Source organism: Macaca nemestrina, chromosome 13, assembly GCF_043159975.1.
Source record: "Macaca nemestrina isolate mMacNem1 chromosome 13, mMacNem.hap1, whole genome shotgun sequence".
NCBI classification, from domain to species: domain Eukaryota; kingdom Metazoa; phylum Chordata; class Mammalia; order Primates; family Cercopithecidae; genus Macaca; species Macaca nemestrina.
The window spans coordinates 11,572,195-11,597,950 of NC_092137.1; the positions used below are offsets into that span (position 1 = coordinate 11,572,195).

Below are 25,756 nucleotides of genomic sequence, written 5' to 3' on the forward strand. Positions count from 1 at the left end.
CATTTCACAAATCTCTTGAAGTCTGGCCTAATAGAAGACAGATGGATTTTCCTCTCGGCTTGTGTGAATTCTGCTGTGATATGTTTTGGTTTACATACATAAAGGAAAACCCAGCCTCATATAAATATGTAGCTGGAAAATGGAAAGTTGTTTAGTAGCCTCTTCAGATCCCAAAGGACATCCTTCCTTGAAACTACATCAGAACTCGCCAAGTGGTAGCTTCAAGGTGAGTTGCAACCCTCCACCTCTGGGCATCTCGCCTTCGAGACTGTGGTCTGGGGCCGCTCCTCCGGCTGCGGTGATGGTCACCTTGCTTGAACCCACACCTTGACTTTGCAGACTCCCATTCTCCCAGGCCACACTGTCACTCCTCCTCACTTCTCCCACTGCTTTTCCTTTATACCGTGTCCCCCTTTCTTCTCTCCCTGTCCTGTCATCCTAGCTCTTTCCTCCTTTTGTTTTTTGCTTCTTTACCTTCTCTCAGATCTTTCCTTGCTTCTCTGAGCCCTCGCTTCCTGCCCTCTGAAGGCCACGCTGAGAGCCCCAAACATCATCTCTTTCCCACCTAACTGGAGTGACAATAGGGCCTAAGTCCAACAAGACACCAGGTCTGTCTTTAGTAGTCAGAGAAACTGCAAAAGCAAAAGATAAAGCCAGGAGAAGGCACTGCCTTAATCTGCAGCTAACACCTAGCAAGGCTGGGGCGCACCGCTTGGAGGGTGGGGTAAGTCAATCGCTAAAGAATTGAAAAGCCAACTCTGAAACACTGTAATACGATGGGTTGCTTTTAATGACCCAGGTGGTTTTTAATTGTGTTAATCAAGTAGCCCGTTTCTGAGATATGAAGAAACAGTTTCATGTATGAAAGTGAAACGCTAGTTATGTCCTAAGGCCCTCAAGCCCTCAGTGGCACCATCATTCACTTGCTAGCCTTGGGCATTCACTTAACTCCAGCCAATACATGCATCCCTGGGGCCAAAACCGTCAAAAGGGAGGCACAAAAGGAGTCATAGCTGTGTCAAGTTTAAAGCCTTCCTCTAGACAACAACAGCACAGGGGGGCTTATCTTTTGCTGAGGCAAAGGACAATTAGTCAGATGGGGTATAACTTTTAGCAAAATGCAAATTTGGTAATCATTTTTTCTTTCATTACAAATTCAGTTTGTTTGTTGGTTATTGAAGTCATCTTTGTTTTTTCTTTGTTTTTTTAGATGGAGTCTCGCTCTGTTGCCAGGCTGGAATACAGTGGCGCAATCTCGGCTCACTGCAACCTCTACCTCCCAGGTTCAAGCGATTCTCCTGCCTCAGCCTCCTGAGTAGATGGGACGACTGGCACAGACCACCAGGCCCGGCTAACTTTTGTATTTTTAGTACAGACAGGGTTTCACCATGTTGGCCAGGATGGTCTCGATCTCTTGACCTTGTGATCCGCCTGCCTTGGCCTCCCAAAGTGCTGGGATTACAGGTGTGAGCCACCGTGCCCATCCTGAAGTCATCTTTTAAAAAAGATTCTCAGGACCAGGTGTGGTGGCTCACATCTGTAATCCCAGCACTTTGGGAGGCTGAGGCAGGCAGATCACTTGAGGTCAGGAGTTCGAGACCAGCCTGGCCAACGTGGTAAAACCCCACCTCTATTTAAAAAAATACAAAAATTAGCCAGGTGTGGTGGTCCATGCCTGAAATCCCAGCTACTCTGGAGACTGAGGCATGAGAATCGCTTGAACCTGGGAGGTGGAGGTTGCAGTGAGCTGAGATCACACCACTGCACTCCAGCCTGGGTGACAGAGCGAGACTCTGTTTCAAAAAAAAAAAAAATTCTTGGGAGTTGGGTCGAATGATGTAGTCAGGTCACTTATCAACTAGTAACAACTTACTGAACATTGTATCAGTCCATTCTCATGCTGCTAATAAAGACATACCTGAGACTGGATAATTTATAAAGGAAAGAGGTTTAATTGCCTCACAGTTCAGCATGGCCGAGGAGGCCTCAGGAAACTTACAATCATGGTGGAAGGGGAAGCAAACACGTCCTTCTTCACATGGCAGCAGGAGAGAGAAGAATGAGAGCCGATCCAAGGGGAAGCCCCTTATAAAACCGTTGGATCTTGTGAGAACTTACTATCACGAGAACAGGATGGAGGAAACAGCCTCAATTTTCTCTACCTGGTCCCTCCCACAACACATGGGGGTTATGGGAACTATAATTCAAGATGAGATTGCAGTGGGGACACAGCCAAATCATATCATTTTGTCCCTGGCCCCTCCCAAATCTCATGTCCTCATAATTCAAAACACAACCATGCCCTTCCAAAAGTCCCCCAAAGTCTTAGTTCACTGCAGCATTAACTCAAAAGTCCAAGTCCAAAGTCTCATCTCAGACAAGGCAAGTCCCTTCTACCCATGGGCCTGTAAAATCAAAAGCAAGTTAGTTACTTCCTAGATACAGTGGAGGTACAGGGATTGGGTAAATATACCCGTGCCAAATGGGAGAAATTGGCCAAAACAAAGGGGCTATGGGTGCCATGCAAGTCCGAAATCCAATACGGCAATCATTAAACTTTAAAGTTCCAAAATGATCTCCTGTGACTCCATGTCTCCCATCCAGGTCATGTTGATGCAAGAGGTGGGTTCCCAAGGCGTTGAGCAGCCCCACCCCTGTGGCTTTGCAGGGTACACCCCATCCCCATCTGGGTTGCTTTCACAGGCTGATGTTGAGTGTCTGCAACTTTTCAGGGTGCAGAGGGCAAGACTACCATTCTGGGGTCTAGAGGATGGTGGCCCTGTTCTCACAGCTCCACCAGGCAGTACCCCAGTCAGAACTCTGTGTGGGGGATCCAACTCCGTATTTCCCTTCTACACTGCCCTAGCAGAAGTTCTCCAGAGAGCAAACTTCTGCCTGGACATCCAGATGTTTCCACACATCCTCTGAAATCTAGGCAGAGGTTCCCAAACCTTAATTCTTGACTTCTGTGCACTCAGGCCCAACACCACATGTAAGCCACCAAGGTTTGGGGCTTGCACCCTCTGAAACAACAGTCTGAGTTTTATGTTGGCCCCTTTTAGCCAAGGCTGGAGCTGAAGAAGCTAGGATGCAGGGCAACATGTCCCAGTGCAGCATAGAGCAGGGGGGCCCGTCGTAGGCTCCCAGGTTTGTGATAGGAGAGGCTGCTGGAAGGTCTCTGACATGCCCTGGAGACATCTTGCCCATTCTCTCGGTGATTAACATTTGACTCATTACTTATGCAATTTCTGCAGCCAGCTTAAATTTCTCCCCAGATAATGGAGTTTTCTTTTCTATCCCATCATCAGGTTGCAAAATTTGCCAAACTTTCATGCCCTGCTTCCTCTCAAACACTTTGCTGCTTAGAAATTTCTTCCGCCAGATACCCTAAAAATCATCTCTCTCAAAGTTCCATGGATCTCTAGGGCAGGGGCAAAATGCTGCCAGTCTCTTTGCATAGCAAGAGTGACCTTTACTCCAGTTTCCAATAGGTTCTTCATCTCCATCTTGACCACCTCAGCCTGGACTTCACTGTCCTTATCACTATCAGCAATTTGTCAAAGCTATTCAACAAGTCTCTAGGAGGTTCTAAATGTTTCCCACATCTTCCTGTCTTCTTCTGAACCCTCCAAACTGTTCCAACCTCTGCCTGTTACTCAGTTCCAAAGTTGCTTCCACATTTTCGGGTATCTTTACAGCAGTGCACCACTCTCTGTGGTACTAATTTACTGTATTAGTCCATTTTCACAATGCTAATAAAGACATATCCAAGACTGGGTAATTTGTAAAGGAAACAGATTTAATTGACTCACAGTTCAGCATGGCTGGCTCAGGAAACTTACAATCATGGTGGAAGAGGAAGCAAGTACATCTTTCTTCATATGGTGGCAGGAGGGAGAAGAAGAGCCGAGCAAAGGGAAAAGCCCCTATTAAACCATTAGATCTTGTGAGAACTTACGAGAACAGGATGCAGGGAAACTACTCCCAAGATTCAATTATCTCCACCTGGTCCTTCCCATGACACATGGGGATTATGGGAAAACAATTCAAAATGAGATTGGGTGGGGACACAGCCAAACCCTATCATACTTGAACACTATATTAATATGATAAATACATATTAAGACATGACCTTACACTCTGACAACATGGAATGGCAGCTGGGAAATTAGCCACAGCAACTTACGAGGAAGGAAGATGGCCACCTGCGTGCTGTGTGTAAACTGCATGCAGGGTAGGAGTAAAGGGGAGGCACGGGTGACACCAGGTCCAGAATAGGATGTGATTTTGAAACACAGAGAACAGGAAGAGAATAGGATAAGAGCAAAGGCAGGGAGATGGGAAAGTTCACTGTGTGCTTCAGGTAGTGATGAGACCGATTTATTGAGGTGAAGGTCCGCAAGGCAGGTACCAAGGCAAGATTGGAAAGCGAGGCTGGGGCTCTTCTATATCCAGAGTCTGCACTTCAGCCTGAAGGAAACACGGATCACTCAAGGTTTCTGAAGGAAGAAGCGGTGCACTCAGAGGTGGCTCAGTGAGGTTGGAAAGGTTAGGGTTAGTGAGGAGGAAGGGCCCAGAAACGAGTTCATGGGATGCTTATTTTATCCGTTTTAAAAATCAGAGACCAAACGCCAGAAGATGGAGTGACTCGAGAGATACTTCATTTATAACACACATCTGTAATCTACAAAGGATTTTCGTTTACATGATCTCATTTTACCTTCAGAACAATTTGTAAAGGAGAACATCTGTCACATTTTCACAAGTAAGGAACTGCTGCTCAGAAATGATGGCATTACCTTTGGTAAAACCTTTGTTGGTTTTTTGGGACACTGCCTTCTCCCTCCCGAACCACCCCATTATTCCTTCTCAGGAGACTTTTTCTTCTGTATTTCTCCTTAAATACAGATACCCTTGGACCTGCTGTACTCTTCAGATGACCCCTCCTACTCTTGCGGTTTAAACTACCACCTCTAAACTGACATCTGTCCGACCTACTATACAGCTCAGACTTTTCTACTGAGCACCTCACCTACATACACACAGTGACCTGCCGAAACTCTTGCTTTCATCAAGCATGTCCCAGCCTATTGTTTACCCTAGGCTTGCTCTTCCTCCTGTATTCCCAATTCTGTCACACAGCATGACCAACCGGTCCGATGATGATCAGCAGCGCCCCCTGCAGCTTTTCTTTGGCTAATTTCAAACAATAAAACAGAGGGAGGAAAAGCACTGGGGCTAACCACCCAGTGAAGAGCATATTCTATCCCCAGGTGCACAGAAACCCGCCGGCAGGACCGCTGCAGGAAGGCGCTGGTGCTCAGCAGAGGGACAGGACTGGCAAAAGCCACTGGAGCTCAGAGGTATGTGAATCCTAAACACTCAGCATTATTTTTTAATACTTTGATTTTGGATTCTGATTTTAAATCTTTTTAAACACAGTCTGAATTTGAAGTTGCTTCATTTCTTTAAAAACAAGGTTCACAATCTGAATTCAAACGATACAGGAATCTTGTATGATAGACAAACCAAATACTATTAGTCTGATTTTACAATTCACTCACTCCACTCACTTATTTGTTCAAACATTTATTGAGCACTTCTTAAGGGTCAGGCATGGTGTGAGGCACTGGGATATAACAGTGATTATGACAAAGTCCCTCAAGGAGCTCACAGTCTAATGGTAAACTACAGAGTAAACTGAGGCACAGAGTGGTAAATGACTTACCCAATGAGGTAGAAATAGCTACGTACGTGAAAATGTGGGAGTAGAGCTGGAGAGAGGGCAAGGTACAACTTGTCGTAAGTAAAACCCCTTTGACTGACTGAACAGCAAGGCTGCATACACAAACATTACAAAATCTACTTGCAAAAACCTTAAAAGAGTTTCCAATGATCACCATGACTGAATTCATATTTCACAATGGATTCAGCTATTTCCTGATGGCACTTCTATCCCTGCCCCCCAAAACACTGGGCATGCCACCAGGCTGCTGGGAGACAGCAAGTAGGTAGACAGCTTAAAACCAAGAAGTATCTGACTCCAATTTCAGCATTGAAAACCATATTAAAATACTTTAATTAAATCCACAAACATAAATGTGTAGCACATTTATGATACTTCTACATGTAGAAGTTTGGAAAAACTCTCTTCTAACCCTCATCCAGAGGATTCTAATAAGTTATAGATACCAAAGAAATTAGAGAATTTGTCTGTCACTTTCCATATATACATTATTTTGGCTGTACAAGGGGAAAAGTGTCACTCAGACGTATTTTGTAAGTAATCGAAACATTATACAGATATATACAAAGACATCACATTTAAATACGTGTGTACATCTATCCAATGTACAACAGTAACTGCAAACATGAACCAGTGTAAGGCAATTTCTTCTGTGATATATGACATACTCCTTGAAGGGAAGGGTAGAGTCCACAAAGAACTGTCCATTTCAGCCCGACTGTCTGTTTTCATGACACTCTGTGATGAAACTACTTCAGGAGGCAAGATGTCTATTTCACTGACAAAAAGCAGTGAATAATTATAAAAGGAGTTGTTTTCAAATGTGGAAACCACAATTACTCAGTAATCTAAGTGGCGAACTCCTCAAAGACACTACTGGCCATGATGCCGCTACTGAGAACGAGAGCACTTCATGGATAATTTATTGCTCTGAGAATCAAATTTGACGCATAATTCTCCACAAAGATGTTCCCAAAAAACTCAGTAATACACAAATTCTCAAATGCCATCAGTTGCTTACTTCAAGCAATTCTTCACTTTGCTGAGGATTTTCTTCTGAAAAAGAACACGAGAGAGAAATTCACCTAAGTGAAGGTTTGATAGGCAAATATGTAAAAGAATACACAATCCGACTACTTCAGAAAACCCTGAAGATGCCTGGTCAAGAACACGCATTCTCAGGTTAATGGCATAAGGCTAATTTTTTCAGTCTCTCACGAATAAACCGGAACTTGAACTTGTACCTGAAAGCACCCGTCCGAGAATGGAGGAAGCCTTCCCTTATTAGGGCTTTACTAGTTTCTTTCGGAGCCCCCATGATTCCCCCAGTCTTTAATCCTTGTGTCTTTGTGCTGTTGTCTGTGTGCGGGCAACAGCCCCCTCTTCTGGTCATTACAGGTATTCTCTGTCAGTGAAAGCTTCCTATTGGTCCAGCCTGTGGCTCTGCAAGGGCCAGCTGAAGACCACCCTGGCCCACAGTGCTTGTTGAGTTCTCCAGTTGGCTGGGTCTTTGTTCGGATGTCGGTGGACCTGCTGGCTGGGCACTGTGATGGCTTCTGCCCAGGCCGGTTCTCCAGTTGGCTGGGTCTTTGTTCGGATGTCGGTGGCCTGCTGGCTGGGCACTGTGATGGCTTCTGCCCAGGCCGGTCACAGGATGCTGGCCCCCTGCTCAGGCAATTCCACTATTTGGGATCTGCTGTTGGGCAGTGCCGCAAGCTGGGCTCCGAGGTGAGATGGAGTCACTGCTCTGGCCAGGTGGGTCCAAAGGCAACGTCCTTAGAAAAGTGCAACTGAGGACTGACTCTTGTGGAGTGGGCTGTTTGCTGAGTTGAGCGGGTGTGTGACTGCCTGGGTCAAGCAGGTCTAGACCTTTCCCTTCTCCAAGATGTGCAGAAGGGGAAGTCTCCCGGCCGGGTCATGGGCAGGATCTTTGGCTGAGTGGAGCCGCTGTTTGACTGAAAGCCTGCCCTATTCGGAGACCATCGCAAGCTGGTACCACCATGGGACCAAACAGAATTCTAAGTCTCCACTGCTATCAAAACTACAGAAATTTAACTGTAACACTCACAGAAATATTCTCAACTACAGTTAGAATTATGTTGTAATTTTTTACTTATGTTTTTGTGGATAGGAAGAGTAAAAATATCTTAAGGCCATAATACACATTAACAACATTATATGTGCTTATTTAAAATACTGCCAGAATCACTGGTATATTTACCTTCCTCAGGGCCTTCTGCATGAGTGCTCTCAGATGAAGAGGTTCCGACTCCTTCAGACCTTTTGCTACCAGTCTGACCCTGCTCCACTTCACACAAATAGACATCGATAGGTCCGTTGGTGCTCCTTATGTGCACTGTGATAGAGTCCTAGCAAAGGACACAGGAATCGTCAAGATGAATGAAATAATAAACCGTATTTTTTCACTCACTAGAACTGCAAGAATTTCAAGAGACATTTGAAAAAATCACCATAGCTGTAGTCACATTAAAGCACTGGCCAACTCACACGCTGAAGACAGTTACGCTTGATCCTGCAGTAATGGCTTCAGAGCTATCATGGGAAAACCTCAAGAGCTATCATGGGAAAACCTCAGTACTCAAGAGCCTTTTTCTACTCAGGAGCTGACCCTTCAAGGAGGCCGTACTCGAGTCAAAAAGTGTTTTGATGACAAAGAACTCTAGAATACCCTAGTCTCACAGGATAAATATGTGCTTGGATTTCCAGACCAATGAACAGATCCTGAGATAATGGAAGGGCCATTCTTTTGTCCAGTTGAAAGCACAGGAAAAGATCAAAATATACCTCAAGTAAAACATCAAAAAAAATTGTAAAGATTATTTATAAAGGGCTATTAACAACTCACCATGATTTTTACATCCTTTGATTTCAGATTTCCCCAGGATTAATCAAAATACTTTTTCCATAAGATATCAGGCAACTTAAATGCTTCTACTGGGAATTATGCTAAATTCTTAAGGAACAGCTCCAGTTATAAATGATTGCTTTAACTGGGAGCTGCCTCAACTGTAACAAAGTCTGTTTTCTCCCCTTTAATGCAGTTAGGCCTCGGCTAGACTCACAGACACCACTGCTCCCTCCCACTCCACACCTCACTGCGATGTTACACCAGGGTGAGTCTGGGGAGATGCAGCCTCTCAGACATCTCAGAGCCTCACTTGTCGTCCTTGCTATGACTTCCTGGTACCCGACAAGTGGGCTGGAGAACATCTGTGCTCAGCTTCTAGAATGCCAGGTCACATCTGGTTTGAATGATAAATCCTGTACAATTCAGTAGATATTTCTAAACGATAAAAGGAACCAATGTCACTCTCAACTGGTAGGCAGCTGAGGACTTCACATTCCACTAAATTAGGTGTTGTCAAACTTCCCATAAAGAGTGAGATGGTAAATACTTTTGGCTTTGCGAGTCACACTATCCCTGTCACAACCTCTTAACTCTGCCACTATAGTATGAAAGCAGCCAGAGACAATATGTAAACAAATGTGCACGTGGCTGTGTCCTAATAAAATTATTTCTAAGAACAAGGAGCAGGCCAGATCTGACCTTAAGGCCAGTTTGCCAACCACCACACTAGGTCCCCAGATCTTCACGGTCAGGCTCTGGCCAAGAGGGCCCACGTGCAGAGACTTTAAATGGGACTCTAAAAGAAGCCTCAGGTATGATCAAAGGCTCAGCCAGATTTAGCAATTACAGTCTGAAGCAGCTCATTGCATAGGGGAAAAGCCAAAAATCCATTAGTCTCTGCAGAATGAATTATTATGCCCCAAAGTAAAGATGTGTTGATTAGCGGTTTCTTTCTTAAAAATAAAACAACTAGGAAACATCACCAAGAAATCTAATTTGAGTGTGACTGAGTTAAATGAAAGCCGGCCCTTAACCCATACACTGTCGAGTAATACAGGGCTCACTTGAACAGTGGTCTGCTGGGGACAAAAGGAAAAACGGGTCAAGAAAACATTCCTCGCTAGGCAGGAGGCAAACCCCCAGGGCAATGCAGAGGACTGTACTATGAGCACCGATGAGTCTATCAAGGCTGTCAGTCTTGAGGATGTGGCCCAAGAATGGCCACATTCCTTGGTTCTGATTCCGTCCTCATCAAGCAGCCTTCTGCTGCAATTATCTTTCAATGCAAACTTTCCTGCGAGGGAAAAAATGCACCGAGCAGCTGGCAGCTGACAAAAATATGTTCATTGACACAGAAATCCTGCTTTTCCATTTTAAATTCAGAACCTAGTGTTCTGGTTTATTCATCAGTCTTTCATGAGTTTGTTAACTCCCCAGTGCCTTCGTTGAGAGCAGACCTTACTTTTGCAACTTTAAGATGGGCCAATTCTTGGTGATTCTTCTAAGAAGCACTGCAGTACAATAGTGAAAAACAAACTATGAAGCCACACTAACTGGGTTTGAATTCTGGTGATCCTGAAAAAGTTAACTCATCTTTGTGAGCTCTCGGTTCCTCATCTTTAAGATAATAATGACTACTTGACTTGTGTTAGTTGAAGCAAGTTAAAATGTGTGAAGTGCCTTCAGCAGCAGCGGATGTAGAGTGCACATGCACACAATGGCTCTTAAGTATGACTGCAATAAATCACAGCCTAAGCAGTCGGCCCTCATCCCTCTTTAAATCCTTTTAAAAATGCAGGGTTACCTACTTCTCTGGGAGCTGGAACATCCAATCTGGTTTCTGCTGGAGCTTTAACTGCAATGACGATCTGTTCATGGAAGGCCTGAATGCTATGAATGTCTTGATAGGTCACATATGCTAGTGTAAAACCCAGTCAAGGATCTCTACACAGAATGCTGTTTATTGGGGAAGTAATTTATCTCTAGTAATTCAGTAATGCAAGGGTAATGTTAGAATGTCTTTAGTTTTTATGAGATACAAGTTCAGCATTAAGGAAAGTAGTAAAAAAATTATTCCATTGATAATCTTTATTATTCATATAAAATTAAGCTTTTAATGAAGCATTTTACAATATTTACAACTCAACCTAAAGAATTTAAGCTGTACTATTATGATTATGATGGCAATTTCTGGAGAAAAATATTAATAAAGTCTGAGTCCCTAACACAAATATACCACATGAAGAAATTCAAATTTTCATCCTATTCCCTTTTCAGTTATAGTAAGCTAGATCTTACTATAACTTTGAGAAAAAACATTCAGGGCTTTGACAAGAATCCCCCAAAATGAAAGATGGAAAAAAATCTATAAAAAGGCATAAACGACTTGGAGATTAAGTTTCTCAAGAATATCATGTGCGATATTACTTTATCCAAAATTATTTTCCATCTCATTACCTGAATCTTTTTCGTCTTGTTTCACTGTGTTGCCTCAAATTTTACCAATTGAGTGATTTATTGGGTTTCTCTAACATTTTTTTTTCTCTGATTGGCTGCAGTAATGTTGGTGCTTATTTTTTTCTTTTCCTTCCAGTAACTGTACTGTAGGAATAGAGGTTTTTGACTGCTGTAGAGAGTTTTAAGTAAATCTGGGGTATGGGATAGCTCAGAATCAGTGAGCCCCTCACAAAGGGTGCCACAGGGAACAGCACAGCACAGCATACAGGTCTAAGACACCCAGGAGGTCAGTACCAAAGACAAGGTTCCCCCAGCCCCACCCCCCAGCTCCCTGAGACATTGAGTTTCAAGGCAACACTGCTATTAAGCAACAACATGCTTCTGTGGACACAAACGGGAGTTTAAGCACCTCTTCAATGGCAATTCACTGTTTCGGAAATCAACTTCTGTTCACACATTTCTAGGAAAAACATGAACTTCACAAAAGCCAACAAATATTTTATTATCCTTATAGTATTCAGACTATAAAAATGAATACTCTCCTATTTTAAGTGGTACCATCAACCTTGGTTTGGTACTGTACCCCTGAGGTCATCATCCAGAATTTAATCTAAGAAACGCCACACAGAAGTTAAAAAACCTACCATTTGTGTACGTTTGAGGCTATATTACTACCAACTTTTACTTATTTTTTTTTTTTTTTTTGAGACAGAGTTTTGCTCTTGTTGCCCAGGCTGGAGTGCAATGGCGCCATCTCGGCTCACGGTAACCTCTGCTTTCCAGGCTCAAGCTATTCTCCTGCCTTAGCCTCCCAAGGAGCTGGGATTACGGGTGCCTGCCATGATGCCTGGCTAATTTTGTATTACTTTAACTTTTAATGGTCTAATTTTATATCTTAAATATATAAATTAAGTCCCCAAGCTGATTCTACTACTTAAGTAATCTGTTTTGGAAGCAGAAATTTTAGAAAGGTATAGACTTAAAGGATATCTTTCATTTTCTTTGTCATCTGTTAACTCAAACAGCTGCTGAGCACAATCCTTAATTAACTCATCCAAAGCATCTTCCATTGCTGATAAGTCAGAAAGTTCCTCTTGCAGCTTCTTTTGTTGGGGAACTGCTCCAAAATTGCTAAGATCAGATCCTCTTTAAAAGAAAAAAAAATCACCACAAAGGAATTTCAAGTTAGGTTACTGGAACTTCTCCAAATGATTACCATAAGTGTTTTCCACAACAATAGAAACTAGGGACTTTTAACTTCTGCTATCTTCGTTCTAGACAGCCATTATTCCTTCTGTACATACATTTATAGTTCTTCATCTTATACAGTCTTTTTCAAAAAAAAAAAAAATACATTACAACCTAACAGAAATTAATAACAGCAGAGACAGCCTAAGAAAGCAAAAGGGCACTGAACTAAGAGTCAATAACACCTAGCTTCAACCTCAGTCCTAGTCCTTACAACATAGCTTCTGATAAGTTATAATCTTACAGTACTTGAGTTCCTACATATGAAAACAAAGTGTTGGCTAAATGACAGTTCCTCTGCTAAAATGTGATGAGTCTGTATTTTTCCCTAGTGTACACATTCTATCTGAATATAATGATTCTATTCATCATTTTAAAAAAGACATTATTTTCAGGCCAGGCATGGGGCTCATGCCTGTAATCCCAGCACTTTGGGAGGCTGAGGCAGGTGGATCACCTGAGGTCAGGAGTTCGAGACCAGCCTGGCCAACATGGTGAAACCCCGTCTCTACTAAAAATACAAAAATTAGCCAGGGGTGGTGGTGTGCGCCTGTAATCCCAGCTACTGGGGAGGTTGAGGTGGGAGAATCGCTTGAACCCAGGAGGTGGAGGTTGCAGTGAGCTGAGATTATGTCACTGCACTCCAGCCTGGGTGACAGAGCAAGACTCCCTCTCAAAAGAAAAAAAAAAAAGATATACATATTTTCCTTAGTAATTAGTGCCTACTCCAATATGATGACCAGGCAACAACTGATTTTCATTTTTTCCTTTCAATCTTAATGGAAAATAAATAGGGAAAGGTTCTTGCCTCTATCTTTCACCTGGCAGTTTTCAAATCTGATTCTAATTAGTGATTCACAATGCATGCCGATACAAACTCCTAAAGTGTTTTTTAGTAAACATGCTCAAATTAGAATTCAACCTATACTTCCATACTATTGAAAAAATGACCTCCTTTATGAATCCCTTTCCTCTAATAACTACGTTAATTATTTAGGATCATTTTACAGTCTTTCTTGGTAGGTTTGCATTTGCCTGAGAGGTCACTATGTACTTATTTGCTGCAACGATTTCTCCCTGTCCCAAAATACTTGCCTATTCTAACAGCTTTCTTCTTATGTGTGCACGCACAGATACCTTTATCTATGCCAGTCTTCAGCTTCCCTTTCCATTGGATTCCTCCTCATCATGTCAAGTCTTTAGCAACTGCCTTCTAGACACTGTCTGATTTTTCTTTTAATATTCAGGGCAGTGTTTCAAACACCTCGCTACGTCATAATCTCCTGGGCTACCTGTTGAGAATGTACTTTCCTGCTTTCCCTCGGATCTACCGAATTACACCTCCAGAGGCAGTAAGCCTCTAGGTGTTTACTACACGGCCGTGTGAAAACCACTGTTTTACAACCTTCACAGATTTTCCCATATCAGTAATCAACTGGAACTGAGGAAATACTTTTTAAAAAATGTATGTACTCTCCAGGATGATGTGAGAAAATTTTACAGAATTCTCTCCTAACAAGAAGTTGTACCTTTGTTTTCTATTGTCAAAACATTGCTACTATCTAGTTTAAGCACGGAATTGTCACTTGATGAGAAAGAAAAAAAGCCATGAAAAGTTTGAAAGCAACTCACATCCATCGAATATGGTTCTTGGATTTCTTTTCAACAAGGTCGATTCCATCTAAGACATTGGTGATGTCATACACTCTCCGCTTGCGGACTCCCAGTTTCGTTGCAACCTTGTTTAAGTCAAGAATACCCCCAGGAGCAGATCTGACAAGATCCATAAATTTTCGAGTTAAATAAACCAGTGATACATCAAAACGAGGTCTCTTCACTTTTAGAGCTTCTGGGAAACAAAATAAACATATTTGTAAAACTTTAAATAACATTTCTCAACTCATTTTAAAAAATCATCTGTTTCCTCTTGATCAGAGAGCAGACATCTACAGAAATCCCTACACATTGACCAAATCAAAGCTGGTTTCTATGAAATAAATCTCTTAAATTGGAGAAAAAATTCACTGGCCTATCCTGGCTCTAAACAAAGGCTTTAAATTTAAATAAAGGAGTATTTGAAATATGCAACCAGTGTCCACTGAGCATGTGGACTTTTACAAGTCTACAGCATCTTCTCAGACAAAGCAGTGAGATTACATTTGCATCCATACCACTCTCAGGAATAGAATTACACATGGTTTTTAAAATTAAATTTCTCATTTGGTCTTCAAGTGAAGGAATTCTTTACTAAGCAAAGGCAGAGAACTGGCTTTTTGTCCCCTTTTAATGACTCTATCCATGTCATAGTGTAAGTTGTCTGACCAATGTTTTGAAAGAGCTCAAACTAGTCTTCTATTAAGGCAATGATGACATACCTCGGCCAACAGTGGTATCTCTATTTTTTCTTTTCTTTTTTTTTTTTTTCAGACACAGTCTCACTCTGTTGCCCAGGCTGGAGCTGGAGTGCGGTGGCGCGATCCTGGCTCACTGCAACCTCCGCCTCCTGGGTTCAAGTAATTCTCCTGCCTCAGCCTCCGGAGTAGCTGGGATTACAGGCGTGCACCACCACGCCCGGCTAATTGTTTTGTGTTTTTAGTAGGGACAGGGTTTCACCATATTGGCCAGGCTGGCCTTGAACTCCTGACCTTGTGATCCACCCGCCTCAGCGTCCCAAAGTACTGGGATTACAGGTGTTTGAGCCACCCCGCCCGGCCCACTATCTCTATTTTTAAAAATATTCACTACTCTGTATTAATGTAACGGATAGACAAATGATAAAAAATCCCTTTAATTCCCTCACTCACCTACTATGGCTTGGGTTTTCATACACACACACCCCTCTAACACACTCACACTTGTGTGTCAATCATATATATAGTTTTTAAAAACAAAAACAGGACCATGCAATTTTGCAACATGTTCTTTTAGCACAATATTGTGAACATCCTGACATGTCAACAAATGTATTTCAACATTATTCTTAATGGCTGTATGCTTAACTGTATGCAGTATTTGCTATTTATCTCAATATTAGAAATTCAGACTATCTCCAACTTTACGATTTTGCTTAATATTTCAACGAATCTTTTTGTTGCGAAATTACTGTATGTCCCCTTAACTGGACACTTTTAAGGAATTTTGATATGTACTGCTAAACAGCTCTGCAGGTTGTGGGTTCTATCCATTCTATGCGGCATACACGGACCTCATCTCACGCGCTTGCCAGAACTAAGTATCTTGTCATCTTTTCCAATTTGATACTAAGAAAAAGTTCTTATGGCTTGGTTTGCAGAAAAAATAATTTCTAAAATAACTTTGTCACTCTGGTGTGGAATATATGACTTTCTTTTTCTCCACTTCCACAGCACACCACAGTCAGTATGCCTCAAAGAAATGTCCATCCTACCTTCAGCCAGAAATGTCCTTACTCAGAACCTCCACAATGTCACATTTAGTTTAAAGACCACTGGCGGTTACTTCAGGAACAAAGGTACATATTTCATAATATAAATGTCTTCTCTCTGGAGCCCATTCCTACACTTAAGATTAAATAGGGGTAAATTAGGAATTTAAAAGGATTTTTAATTGGAAGTAGAAGGTCACAATTCTACAACAAACTCAAGAAGATTACAAATGAGAAATTCTAACTTTAAAAAGCATATATTTAATTATAGTAATTATTAACAAGGCATGGTCTTCCATGCTCAGGAGAAGTATATTTCTATGATGTTATTTTATAAAGAACACGTATAACGAAACACCAAAAACGTGACAGTTGCTGAAGGGATATGAATAGGATTACAGAGGTCTTTACACCAAAGCAACTCCGTAGTCTAATAAGGAATTCTTAATATTTCAACGAATCTTTTTGTCGTGAAATTATTGTATGTCCCCTTACCTGGACATTTTTAAGGAATTTTGATATGTACTGCTCAGCACGTACTGAGGTAAGTGCTAAGAGAGGTATTCAAAGTCACCCGATAGCACGAAATCAAACCTTCACTGCAGGGGGAAACTGGGAAGGCCTCTTGATGGGAGTACACTGGGCACAGGGAACAGGAAGGCAAATGGGCGGTGTCTGCCCACTCTGACAGAGGGTGAGGGGCTGAAGTGAGGGAGAGGGAACCACACCTCAGAAGACAAAGCAGCCTTAGAGAACCTGCGGTGCTTCGGGGACCACAGGTGGTGTAGCTTGAGCTGTGGAGGAGGGCGGCAGCATGCTGGAGAAAAGGCTGCGGCGTTAAGCAAGAAACAGCTACAATGGCCTGGTCTGCTCCGTCTACCCATTCTCTACTGCCTAGTTTCTTTTAATATGAAGTGGCTTATGAATGTAATACAAACACTTAAAATCAAATATACGAGGAATCAGGGTTTTCTCTACACGTAAAAGAGTGTCACTGAAGAACTTAGGTTGGATGATATAACAACCCCATTTCTGTATTAGACAAATCCCCCTGGAGTTTTCTAGCACCCAGGCTGGAGAGCCTGGACACTGACTGCCTTCTCAGAAGGACACCCAGCAACTTCAGCTACAGAGGAAGTCAGACCCTGAACGAGGAGAAGCAATTCGATGTGGTAAAGACTCTGGGCTCTTGCGCCAGAGAGGCAAGATTCAACCCTGACTCTGAGCAAGTCACTCAGCCTCTCTGGGCCTTTATAAAGTAAGAATTCTAATCCGCACCTGTATTTTGAAGGGTCGTTGTGACAATCCATGCAGAGAGCTTAATACAGTGCCAGGCACTGTATGAGCTCAATAAATGTTAGATATTATAATAAATTGGTGGTATGGGACAGACGCAAGAAACACATCAAAGGTGAAGCTGACCAAACTCAGTGACCAACTATGGGTGAGACTGTGGCAGGCACTGAGGAAAAACTAAGGGTTAGCATTTCTAAGATTCACACTGACTTGCACTATCTATCCACTGAGATTAGGAGGCTGAGGTGGGGCAGTCTATCATGAAAACTTCCAGAAGAGGGAACTAGAGCCATTTACATCCTATCTCCTCTAACAGACACCCTAAACATTAACCTAAGAAAAGGGACAAGAAGGAAAGAGTACATTTCTCTCCCAGGAGGAATTCTGAGAAAACAGCCTTAAATATAGACTGTTCTATGGAGAACAAATTGGCATTTGTGCACATTATTCAACCCATAACCTCAGGAGTTGTTACTAAACCTTGAAACTTTACATTTCAGTGTACAAATAACACATTTTATTTCAGTTTCTCATCAACTCATACACTTACACAAATCATTTTAATCATATGAAGTTCAAACTAACAAAACCTAAAACCTATTCAGGAATCAACTTACTTCTCATGGACACATATTGTACATTATCTTCTAAATTAATCCTTATTTTTGATGGCTGAAAAAAAAGATAAAAAATTTAACTTAGTGATTTTAAAACAACAATGCAAACAAATAGCATTTTACTCAATAGTATAAAGGTCTGATAATATGAATGTGATAATTACTGGCCAGGCACGGTGGCTCACGCCTGTAATCCCAGCACTTTGGGAGGCCGAGGCAGGTGCATCACCTGAGGTCAGGAGTTCGAGACCAGCCTGGCCAACATGGTGAAACCCCATCTCTACTAAAAATACAAAAACTAGCCAGGCGTGGTGGCGGGCACCTATAATCCCAGCTACTTGGGAGGCTGTGGCAAGAGAATCGCTTGAATCTAGGAGGTTGCAGTGAGCCAAGATCATGCCACTGCACTCCAGCCTGGGCAACAGAGCAAGACTCTGTCTCAAAAAAAAAAAAACAAAAAAACAACCATTCACACACACACAAAATATAGTAATTACTGAATACATCAGGTACTGAGGATAAAAGGAACATGAAGAGCACTACGACACTGTCCCTGACTTGGTAAAGCTTAGTAGAGATAGAAGATCTATCTCAACCAACACATGCTCACTCCTTGCTATTATTAAAAGTATATGCAGTTCCCAAAAATTTGCTCACAAGCTTTCATAGGCAGCTATGTGTTCCCACTATAATTAATGTAAAACAGCAGCATTTCTAACAATGGAAAACAATGCACGCTGTGGGTAATTAGAAACTTTTGCATTAGATAAAAAGTTTCTTCTTTTAATTTCCTGAAACAACCAGGAAATTAGCAGAAGCGCCATTATCAATGCTCACCATTTTACCAGCTATTTAGAGGCTCTGAAAGTTTGCATAAAACTGGTAGTAACATTTAGGAATTGTTTTTTTGTAAAAAATAAATAAAATGAAACCAAACCTTAAAACGAAAGCCTATAAACAGAAACTCCTAGTAACATCAATGTTAATGTGCCTCCAGAAGGGCTGTCATCAGGTTTAGCTCTTATCTACGAAAAAACTGGCCATAAAGCAAAACTGGGGCAAGTAAATTCATAGGTACTCTAAGAAGAGAATCAATAGTAGTACTAGGGATGCACCCAGACAGGGAAATCACAGAAAGATACATGGTGAAGGCAGCCCTCAGGTAAGCCTTGCCCAGCAAGTCAGATTTGCCTGAATAAACAACTGTGGGGAGAGAAGAAAAAAGACAGGATTGTGGTACCGGAAACGAACAAAGGTGTGAAGATGTATATGGCACGGCATGTTTCTGGGAACCCACTGAAGCGGCCAGTGTGAAAGTGACTTGACTTTGAAGCTGGGAGGTCATGATGGCACCACATAAAACTAATGCTAAAGAGTTTGGACTTCATGTCATAACCAGTAGAGAATTACCAAAGGTTTCTGAACCAGACTAGGACATAATTAAGTAAATGGTTTAGAAATATAAGTATGGCAGCAACATGGCAAAAGGACTGGGAAATGAGGAAGCCCAAAGGCAAGGTGAGCAGTTAAGAGGCTCTTTGTTTATACTGGTGTTAACAATATCCTTGGCACAACGATTTTCTTATCATCCATGACAAGATGATAGCATCTATTAACAAATTAACCCGATATGGAATACTCCCATGGAGACAGAATCCCACTGTAAATAACTTAGTTGTTAGAATTGAACATGTAGACCTGCTAGGGCATGCAACACTGGAGCTGGGAATGCTGGCCTTGAGAGCAGGGACTAGGTCTGGCCAGCTCTCTCAAACAGTGCTGAGTGACTTGCAAACATGGTATCCAACAGTGAAACTCTGAAGCAGTCCTACCAAAGTCAGACATTAGACAAGTGCGACCAACTGCCATTGTTATTTTTACATTTAACCCCTCTGCTAATAGTATGAGACAGGGGCCAGCTATTGTAGCAAGACTCTTGAATGAAAAAAAAAAATCCATCCTTATCACATTGATTTGAAGCACACATAAACAAATATCCTAAATCATAATATATATGCTCAGATGGGCCGTGCCGCAGAGGTTCCCGTTCTTAATTCAGAGCAGCAGGCCCATGACTTACATACTGTACTTACTGGCTCCCAAAGAGGCTGCCTCACTAGCTATGCATTCTAGGACGTCTTCTCTGCTCCACATCTCCCTACCCATGTCATCTAGACAGTGGATCACAGGTTGGTACGGAAGTAACACCTCAATCAGGCATAACATGAAAAAAGATGGCTTTGTTTTCCCTACTCTTTGCTATTAATGCAGTTCCATTACATATTGGCGATATTGATGTATGTGGGAAAACAGTCTCCAACAGCATTCATTTGGTTTTTTTCTCTTCGAATATAAAAACACTATCTCTTTATCTTGGAGGATCACAACAGTACTATTGCTCCTCAGGGGCAGACATCATCTACAGACATATAGATAGAAAGATGGTAAGGCCGGGCGCGGTAGCTCATGCCTATAATCTCAGGACTTTGGGAAGCAGGGGGTGGGGGGTGGGGCGCGGATCATGAAGTCAGGAGTTCGAGACCAGCCTGGCCAACATAGTGTCACTAGCTGACAGAAATTTTTCAGCTCCATTATAATCTTACAGGACCACCTCTGTATATGTGATCCACCGCTGACCCAATTATTATACGGCACATGACTGTATATATATCCTATTGGTTCTGTCTCTCCAGAGAAAACTAATACAGATTTGGTACCAGAAGTGGAGTCAGTCATACTTTGCACCTCACCTTTAGGGGCCTGCTGGGACTTGGGTTTAGCAATAGGTCTAGAAGCAAAGAGGGGCGGTGGGGTGGGTCCCGATGAGAATCAGCATTGTCCTGCCCAGGAACTGTTTCAGAGGAGGCCACTACTATCTCCATAGGCAATGCAGAATTAATCTCCTTAGACAGGGGTGGAAAGGATGACACCACTGTAGGTGGAACCGCTACTGCCCCTCTGGCAAACAAGACTCATCAGAATTTAGGGGCTCAATGTGTCCAGCCTCATCTTCCCACATGATCCCATCCAAACCCCACTCTTTCCCAACCAATACCCTTACTTCAACAGTAGATGCTCTGTGAGGCTAAGAGAGTTCAACTTTCTATTTTATTTATTTATTTATTTTTGAGACGGAGTTTCGCTCTTATTGCCCAAGCTGGAGTGTAATGGCGCAATCTCGGTTCACTGCAACCTCCACCTCCTGGGTTCAAGTGATTCTTCTGCCTCAGCCTCCCGAGTAGCTGCGATTACAGGCACGCGCCACCAAGCCCGGCTCATTTTTTGTATTTTTGGTACAAACGGGGTTTCACCACATTGTCCAGGCTGGTCTCGAACTCCTGACCTCAGGTGATCCACCCGCCTCGGCCTCCCAAAGCACTGGGATTACAGGCATGAGCCACCATGCCTGGCCAAGAGTTCAACTTTCATTTTAATTTGGCAGTTGCATGATGAAGGCTTGTGTTTGATTTTCAGCAATTTCAGCCCTATGGCTACAGGATAGAAGATTCTAACCTAGGGCACACTTAGACACTTTTAAGTCATTTATGTGGAACTCCAGCCATGAAACTGAATCCCTGAGCTCATCCTTTTCTTTCATCACTTTGTCCAAAGACACTAGGAGCAACCAACCAATGTCATTATAATCCTTGTTTTTCCAAAAATGTTTGAAAATATCACATACAGCGTCACTAAATTCTTTGCCTCTTATATGTGGTGAATTAGAATGTCAAAGGCATTTATTTTGCATATCTATAAACAGTTTGTGTCATGGCTTCCAGTGCTCTCTCTACTACTAGAAGTAGAGGTCTTAGCATTTTTAAGTTCTAATCAGATTAAAGAACCAATTCCAAAAACCCCAATTAAGGAAACTCACCTTTAAAATTCTGTTCCCCTAGAACCATTCCTGGTACCAAAATCTGTATTAGTATTGGTCTGTCTCTCTGCAGAACCCTGACCAATAGAGTAATAAATTCAATTCTGAATATACAGTAGTCCACCCTTATCCTTGGGAGTTACATTCCAAGACCCCCAGTGGATGCCTAAAACCGCAAACAGTACCAACCCCCATATATACAATTTTTTTCGTATACATACATACTTGTGATAACATTTAATTTATAAATCGGGCATAGTAAGATATTAACAGCTAATAATTAAATATAACAATTATAGCAATATACTACAATGAAAGTTATGTGAAGGTGGCCTCTCAAAATATACTGTAGATCTTAGCAACCTCAGAATAAGATTTTTTTCTTTCCTTACTAAGTCAAGAACTTAGATCTTTTCACTTGAAGCACTTCATCAATTCTCTTTGGCATACTGGAACTGCCAGCATCACTACTCCTGTGCTTCAGGGCCATTACTGAGTAAAATAAGGGCTACTTAACACAAGCACTGTGACAGTTGGTCTGATAATCAACAATCAGCTACTAAGCGACTAAGGGCAGGGTGCAATGACAGCATGGGAACTCTGGACAAAGGAAGATTCAGGTGCTAGGTGGTACTTGACAGCTCGAGATTTCATCACACTATGGAGAATGGCAAGCATTTTAAAACTGATGAATTATTTCTGGAATTTTCATTTTAATAGTTTGGGGGACCACAGGTTAAATGAAATCAAGAAAAGTGAAACCTCAGATGAGGGGGGACTAATAGGAGTTGGAAACCTAAGTAGGAAGGTCTAGTAGACAGCTGGAAAACCCTGAGGGAGATTTATAGATTTAGGAATTACGATATGGTAACTGAAAATACCAGAAATGTATGTCTAAGATTTCAAGCGATGTATCTGCTGATATTGCATGCAAACTAAGTGGTTTTTCCACAGTGAGCTTAGAGTTTTTATCAAATTCTCAAATATTAAGATGACCAATACAGATGGTACCAATATACAGCTGATCCTCAAACAACACAGGTTTGAACTGTGTGGGTCCACTTAGATGCCAATTTTCTTTACCCCCTGCCACACCTTAGAGAGCAAAACCAACTCCTCCTCTTACTCCTCTTCATCAGCCTACTCAGTGTGAAGACAAGGATGAAGACCTTTACGATCATCTAATTCCCCTGAATGAGTAGGACTTTCTCTTATTTATGATTTTCTTAATAACGTTTTCTTTTCTTTAGCTACTTTATTATAAGAATACACTAACTAATACATGTAAATACAAAATATGTGTTAATCAACTGTTTACAGTATCAGTAAGGCTTCCAGGAAACAGTAAAGTTTTGGGGGAATCAAAGTTATATTCAGATTTTGAATTTCATGTGATTTGGTGCCCCAAACCCTGAGTCGTTCAAGGATCAAATGTAGACGGTAACATAAGTCATGGGAGGAGAGAATGAACTCCCCTAAGAAGAATGTGTAGAGACAGCAGAAGAGAACCCTGAATATCATCAACATGTGTCCAGCCACGGTGGCTCACACCTGTAATCCCAGCACTTTGGGAAACTGAGGTGAGAGGACAGCTTGAGCCCAGGAGTTCAAGACCAGCCTGGGCCACGTAGGAAGACTTCCATATCTAAAAATAAAAAAATTAGCCAGGCCTTGTGGCATGTGCCTGTGGTCCCAGCTACTAGAGAGGTGGAGGCAGAAGAATCACTTGAGCCTGGGAGGTCAAGGCTACAGTCCACTGCACTCCAGCCAGGGTGACAGAGTGAGATCCTGTCTCGGGGGAAAAAAAAATGAAGGACTGGGAAGAGGATGAGGACAAGGAGAGCCCAGAGAAGCAGATGGAACATCAATGTCAAGGAAACTCAAGGGAGAGTTTCCAACACAAGTAGTTTTGTGTCAAAACTACAACAGCTGCTGGAATTGACGAGATTGTCGGTGACCCTGGTTAGAATGGTCTCACAAGTGTGCTGAGGATAGGGGTCCCCAGCAGTGGGTTGGCTGATAATGAGACGATCAAGTGGAAAGAGTGAGTGTAAATAACTTTTTCAAGAAGTTTAGCTGTGAAGGGGAAGAGAGACAGTAGATGGCAAGGGATATGGAATTAAGGGAGGGATCTTTTAAGATGGGGATGGATTGAGAATGTGGTTTTAGTAGTCAAGAATTTATCATCTGGAGTTAGACATTTGGAGGTTCAACCCAAGTTTCTCCACTTACTATCTAGCCACAGGCAAGCCGGCATTACATGCATCTCCAGGTCTGTTTTGGTAACCGTAAAACAAGAATAATAGTCTTTTACTATTATAAAACACTGCTGTGAGAAATTAAATGAGACAATAATCACAAACTATTTGGTATGGGGACCAGGCATAATGACTTGGGAAAATGTTTAATTACTACTAGTTATAGGAAGAAAGCAGCAGAGAAATTGAAAATATGGGGAGAGGCCGGGCTCGGTGGCTCACGCCTTGTAATCCCATCACTTTGGGAGGCCGAGGCGGGTGGATCACCTGAGGTCGTCAGGAGTTCGAGACCAGCTTGGCCAACACAGTGAAATCCCGTCTCTACTATAAATACAAAATTAGCTGGGTGTGGTGGCGCATGCCTGTGATCCCAGCTACATGGGAGGCTGAAGCAGAAGAATCGCTTGAACCTGGGAGGCGGCGGTTGCAGTGAGCTGAGATCGTGCCATTGCACTCCAGCCTGGGGAACAAGAGTAAAAACTCCATCTCAAAAAAAGAAAAAGAAAATATGGGAGGAATGGAAAAGAACGCATTTGTTAAGGACCTTGAGAACCAGGGAATACAGTATCTGGTCCAGAACAAGAGTAGAAGAAATCAGTCTTTGTGGGAAAGGGAGCCAAATCTCCTAACCATTTTCTCCGTCAAACAGGTGGGGAGATAATTTTATGAATGGGAGCTGTGGCGTGGTAAATATAAAGCGTGGACAAGGTTTTAAACGGCTGCAGTAGAGCAGAAGAGAGAGAAGGTAGAAGAACAAATGATAGGTTGCAGAGATACAGCTAGAGTCCACTGAAGGAGAAAAACATGGCCTTTCCAATGCAAAGTTGAGCAATTTTCTCCAACAGTGCCCTGAAGTTCCGATGTAAAAGTCCAGAAGACTGACACCACGTCTGTGAACAGATGCTGAAAGCAGAAGGCGGGAGAGCGCAGTTTCGCAGCACGTGGTGGGCAGCGCCTGGCCCAGGGGGAGCAGACGACCGAGACGACGGCCAGCGGGGTTGGCGGCGGCGCGGGGAGGAGGGGGCCAGCTTTGGGAGACCCCCGCCCGTCCCCCTCCCGTCCCCCTCCCGTCCCGTCCCGGAGCTTACCAGCAGTCCCTCCACGTTGATGGGGTCTCGGCACCGACGGCGAACCGTCTCCTCCGCGGGGTCCAGGAGGAGACTGGGCAACTTCCTCGCCGGCCGCTGCTGACTCATGCTGCCCGGCCGGGCGTCCCGCTCCCCTCGCACCCCGCGAGCTCTCCCGCCCTCTCGCGCGCAGCTCGATCACCGCCCCCCACGCGCCGATTTCCAAGGGCCCAGAAACTGACGGATCCGCGGCGTCCTCCAAGGCCCCGCCCGGCTAGGCCGTCCCACCCGCCAGCAAACGCGGCACTGCCTCACGTGCCCGGGAACTCACGACGAAGACGCGAAAGGAGGAGGTAGACCCGCGGCTCTCAAGTAGCCCGGCCCGCCATTTTTCCGCATGCGCAGTGTACCGCCCCCCTCTGCGCATGCCCGCCGCGGCCGGAGCGCTCCCACGCACCGATCCTCTCCCGGCGGCTGGCGCCCGGGAAACCCGGACCGCGGAATCCACGGAGAGGCTGGCAAAGGAAAAGGAAGAGGTGGAGCCGGATTCCAGAGGAAGGGAACGGGGGTGAGAGAAAACAGGCAGCTGGGAAAACGCAGCGCTCGCCTGGAATTCTCGACGGTGATAACTGAAAGCTCTCAGCCGCAAAGATGTTCATTTATTCCTTTTTTTAATTTTAATTTTTTTTTTTTTTGTCGCCCAGGCTGGAGTGCAGTGGCGTGGTCAGGGCTCACTGCAGCCTCGAATTCTTAGGCTCAAGCGATCCTCCCACCTCAGCCTCCCAAGTAGCTGGGCCTACAGGCGCGCGCCACTGCGCCCGGCTAATTTTTAATTTTAATTTTAGTAGAGGCAGAGTCTCAGTATATTGCACCGACTGGTCTTGAACTCTGGGGCTCAAGCCATCCTCCCACCTTGGCCTC

The 25,756-nt window shown here is 43.2% G+C and overlaps 1 protein-coding gene across 7 annotated transcripts; it reads right to left on the minus strand.

The window, feature by feature from the left end:
- Positions 1 to 5,573: 5,573 nt before the first annotated feature.
- LOC105486478 (E2F transcription factor 6) lies at positions 5,574 to 25,243 on the minus strand. 7 transcript variants are annotated; one of them, XM_071076236.1, is made up of 7 exons: positions 24,857 to 25,240; positions 17,637 to 17,691; positions 13,953 to 14,166; positions 12,062 to 12,218; positions 10,424 to 10,537; positions 7,968 to 8,115; positions 5,574 to 6,802 (listed from the first exon to the last, which is right to left on the minus strand). In XM_071076236.1, the coding sequence occupies exons 1-7, from the start codon at positions 24,962 to 24,964 to the stop codon at positions 6,756 to 6,758; spliced, it is 843 nt and encodes a 280-aa protein (XP_070932337.1). In that variant the 5' UTR covers positions 24,965 to 25,240; the 3' UTR covers positions 5,574 to 6,755. The 7 variants fall into 7 exon arrangements, 6 of the variants coding, with proteins under 6 accessions (XP_070932337.1, XP_070932336.1, XP_070932339.1 ...); XM_071076235.1 differs by having other exon boundaries at positions 13,953 to 14,169; XR_011611457.1 differs by lacking the exon at positions 5,574 to 6,802 and adding an exon at positions 8,859 to 9,050 and having other exon boundaries at positions 10,420 to 10,537; positions 13,953 to 14,169; positions 24,857 to 25,243.
- Between the last annotated feature and the right edge of the window lie 513 nt (positions 25,244 to 25,756).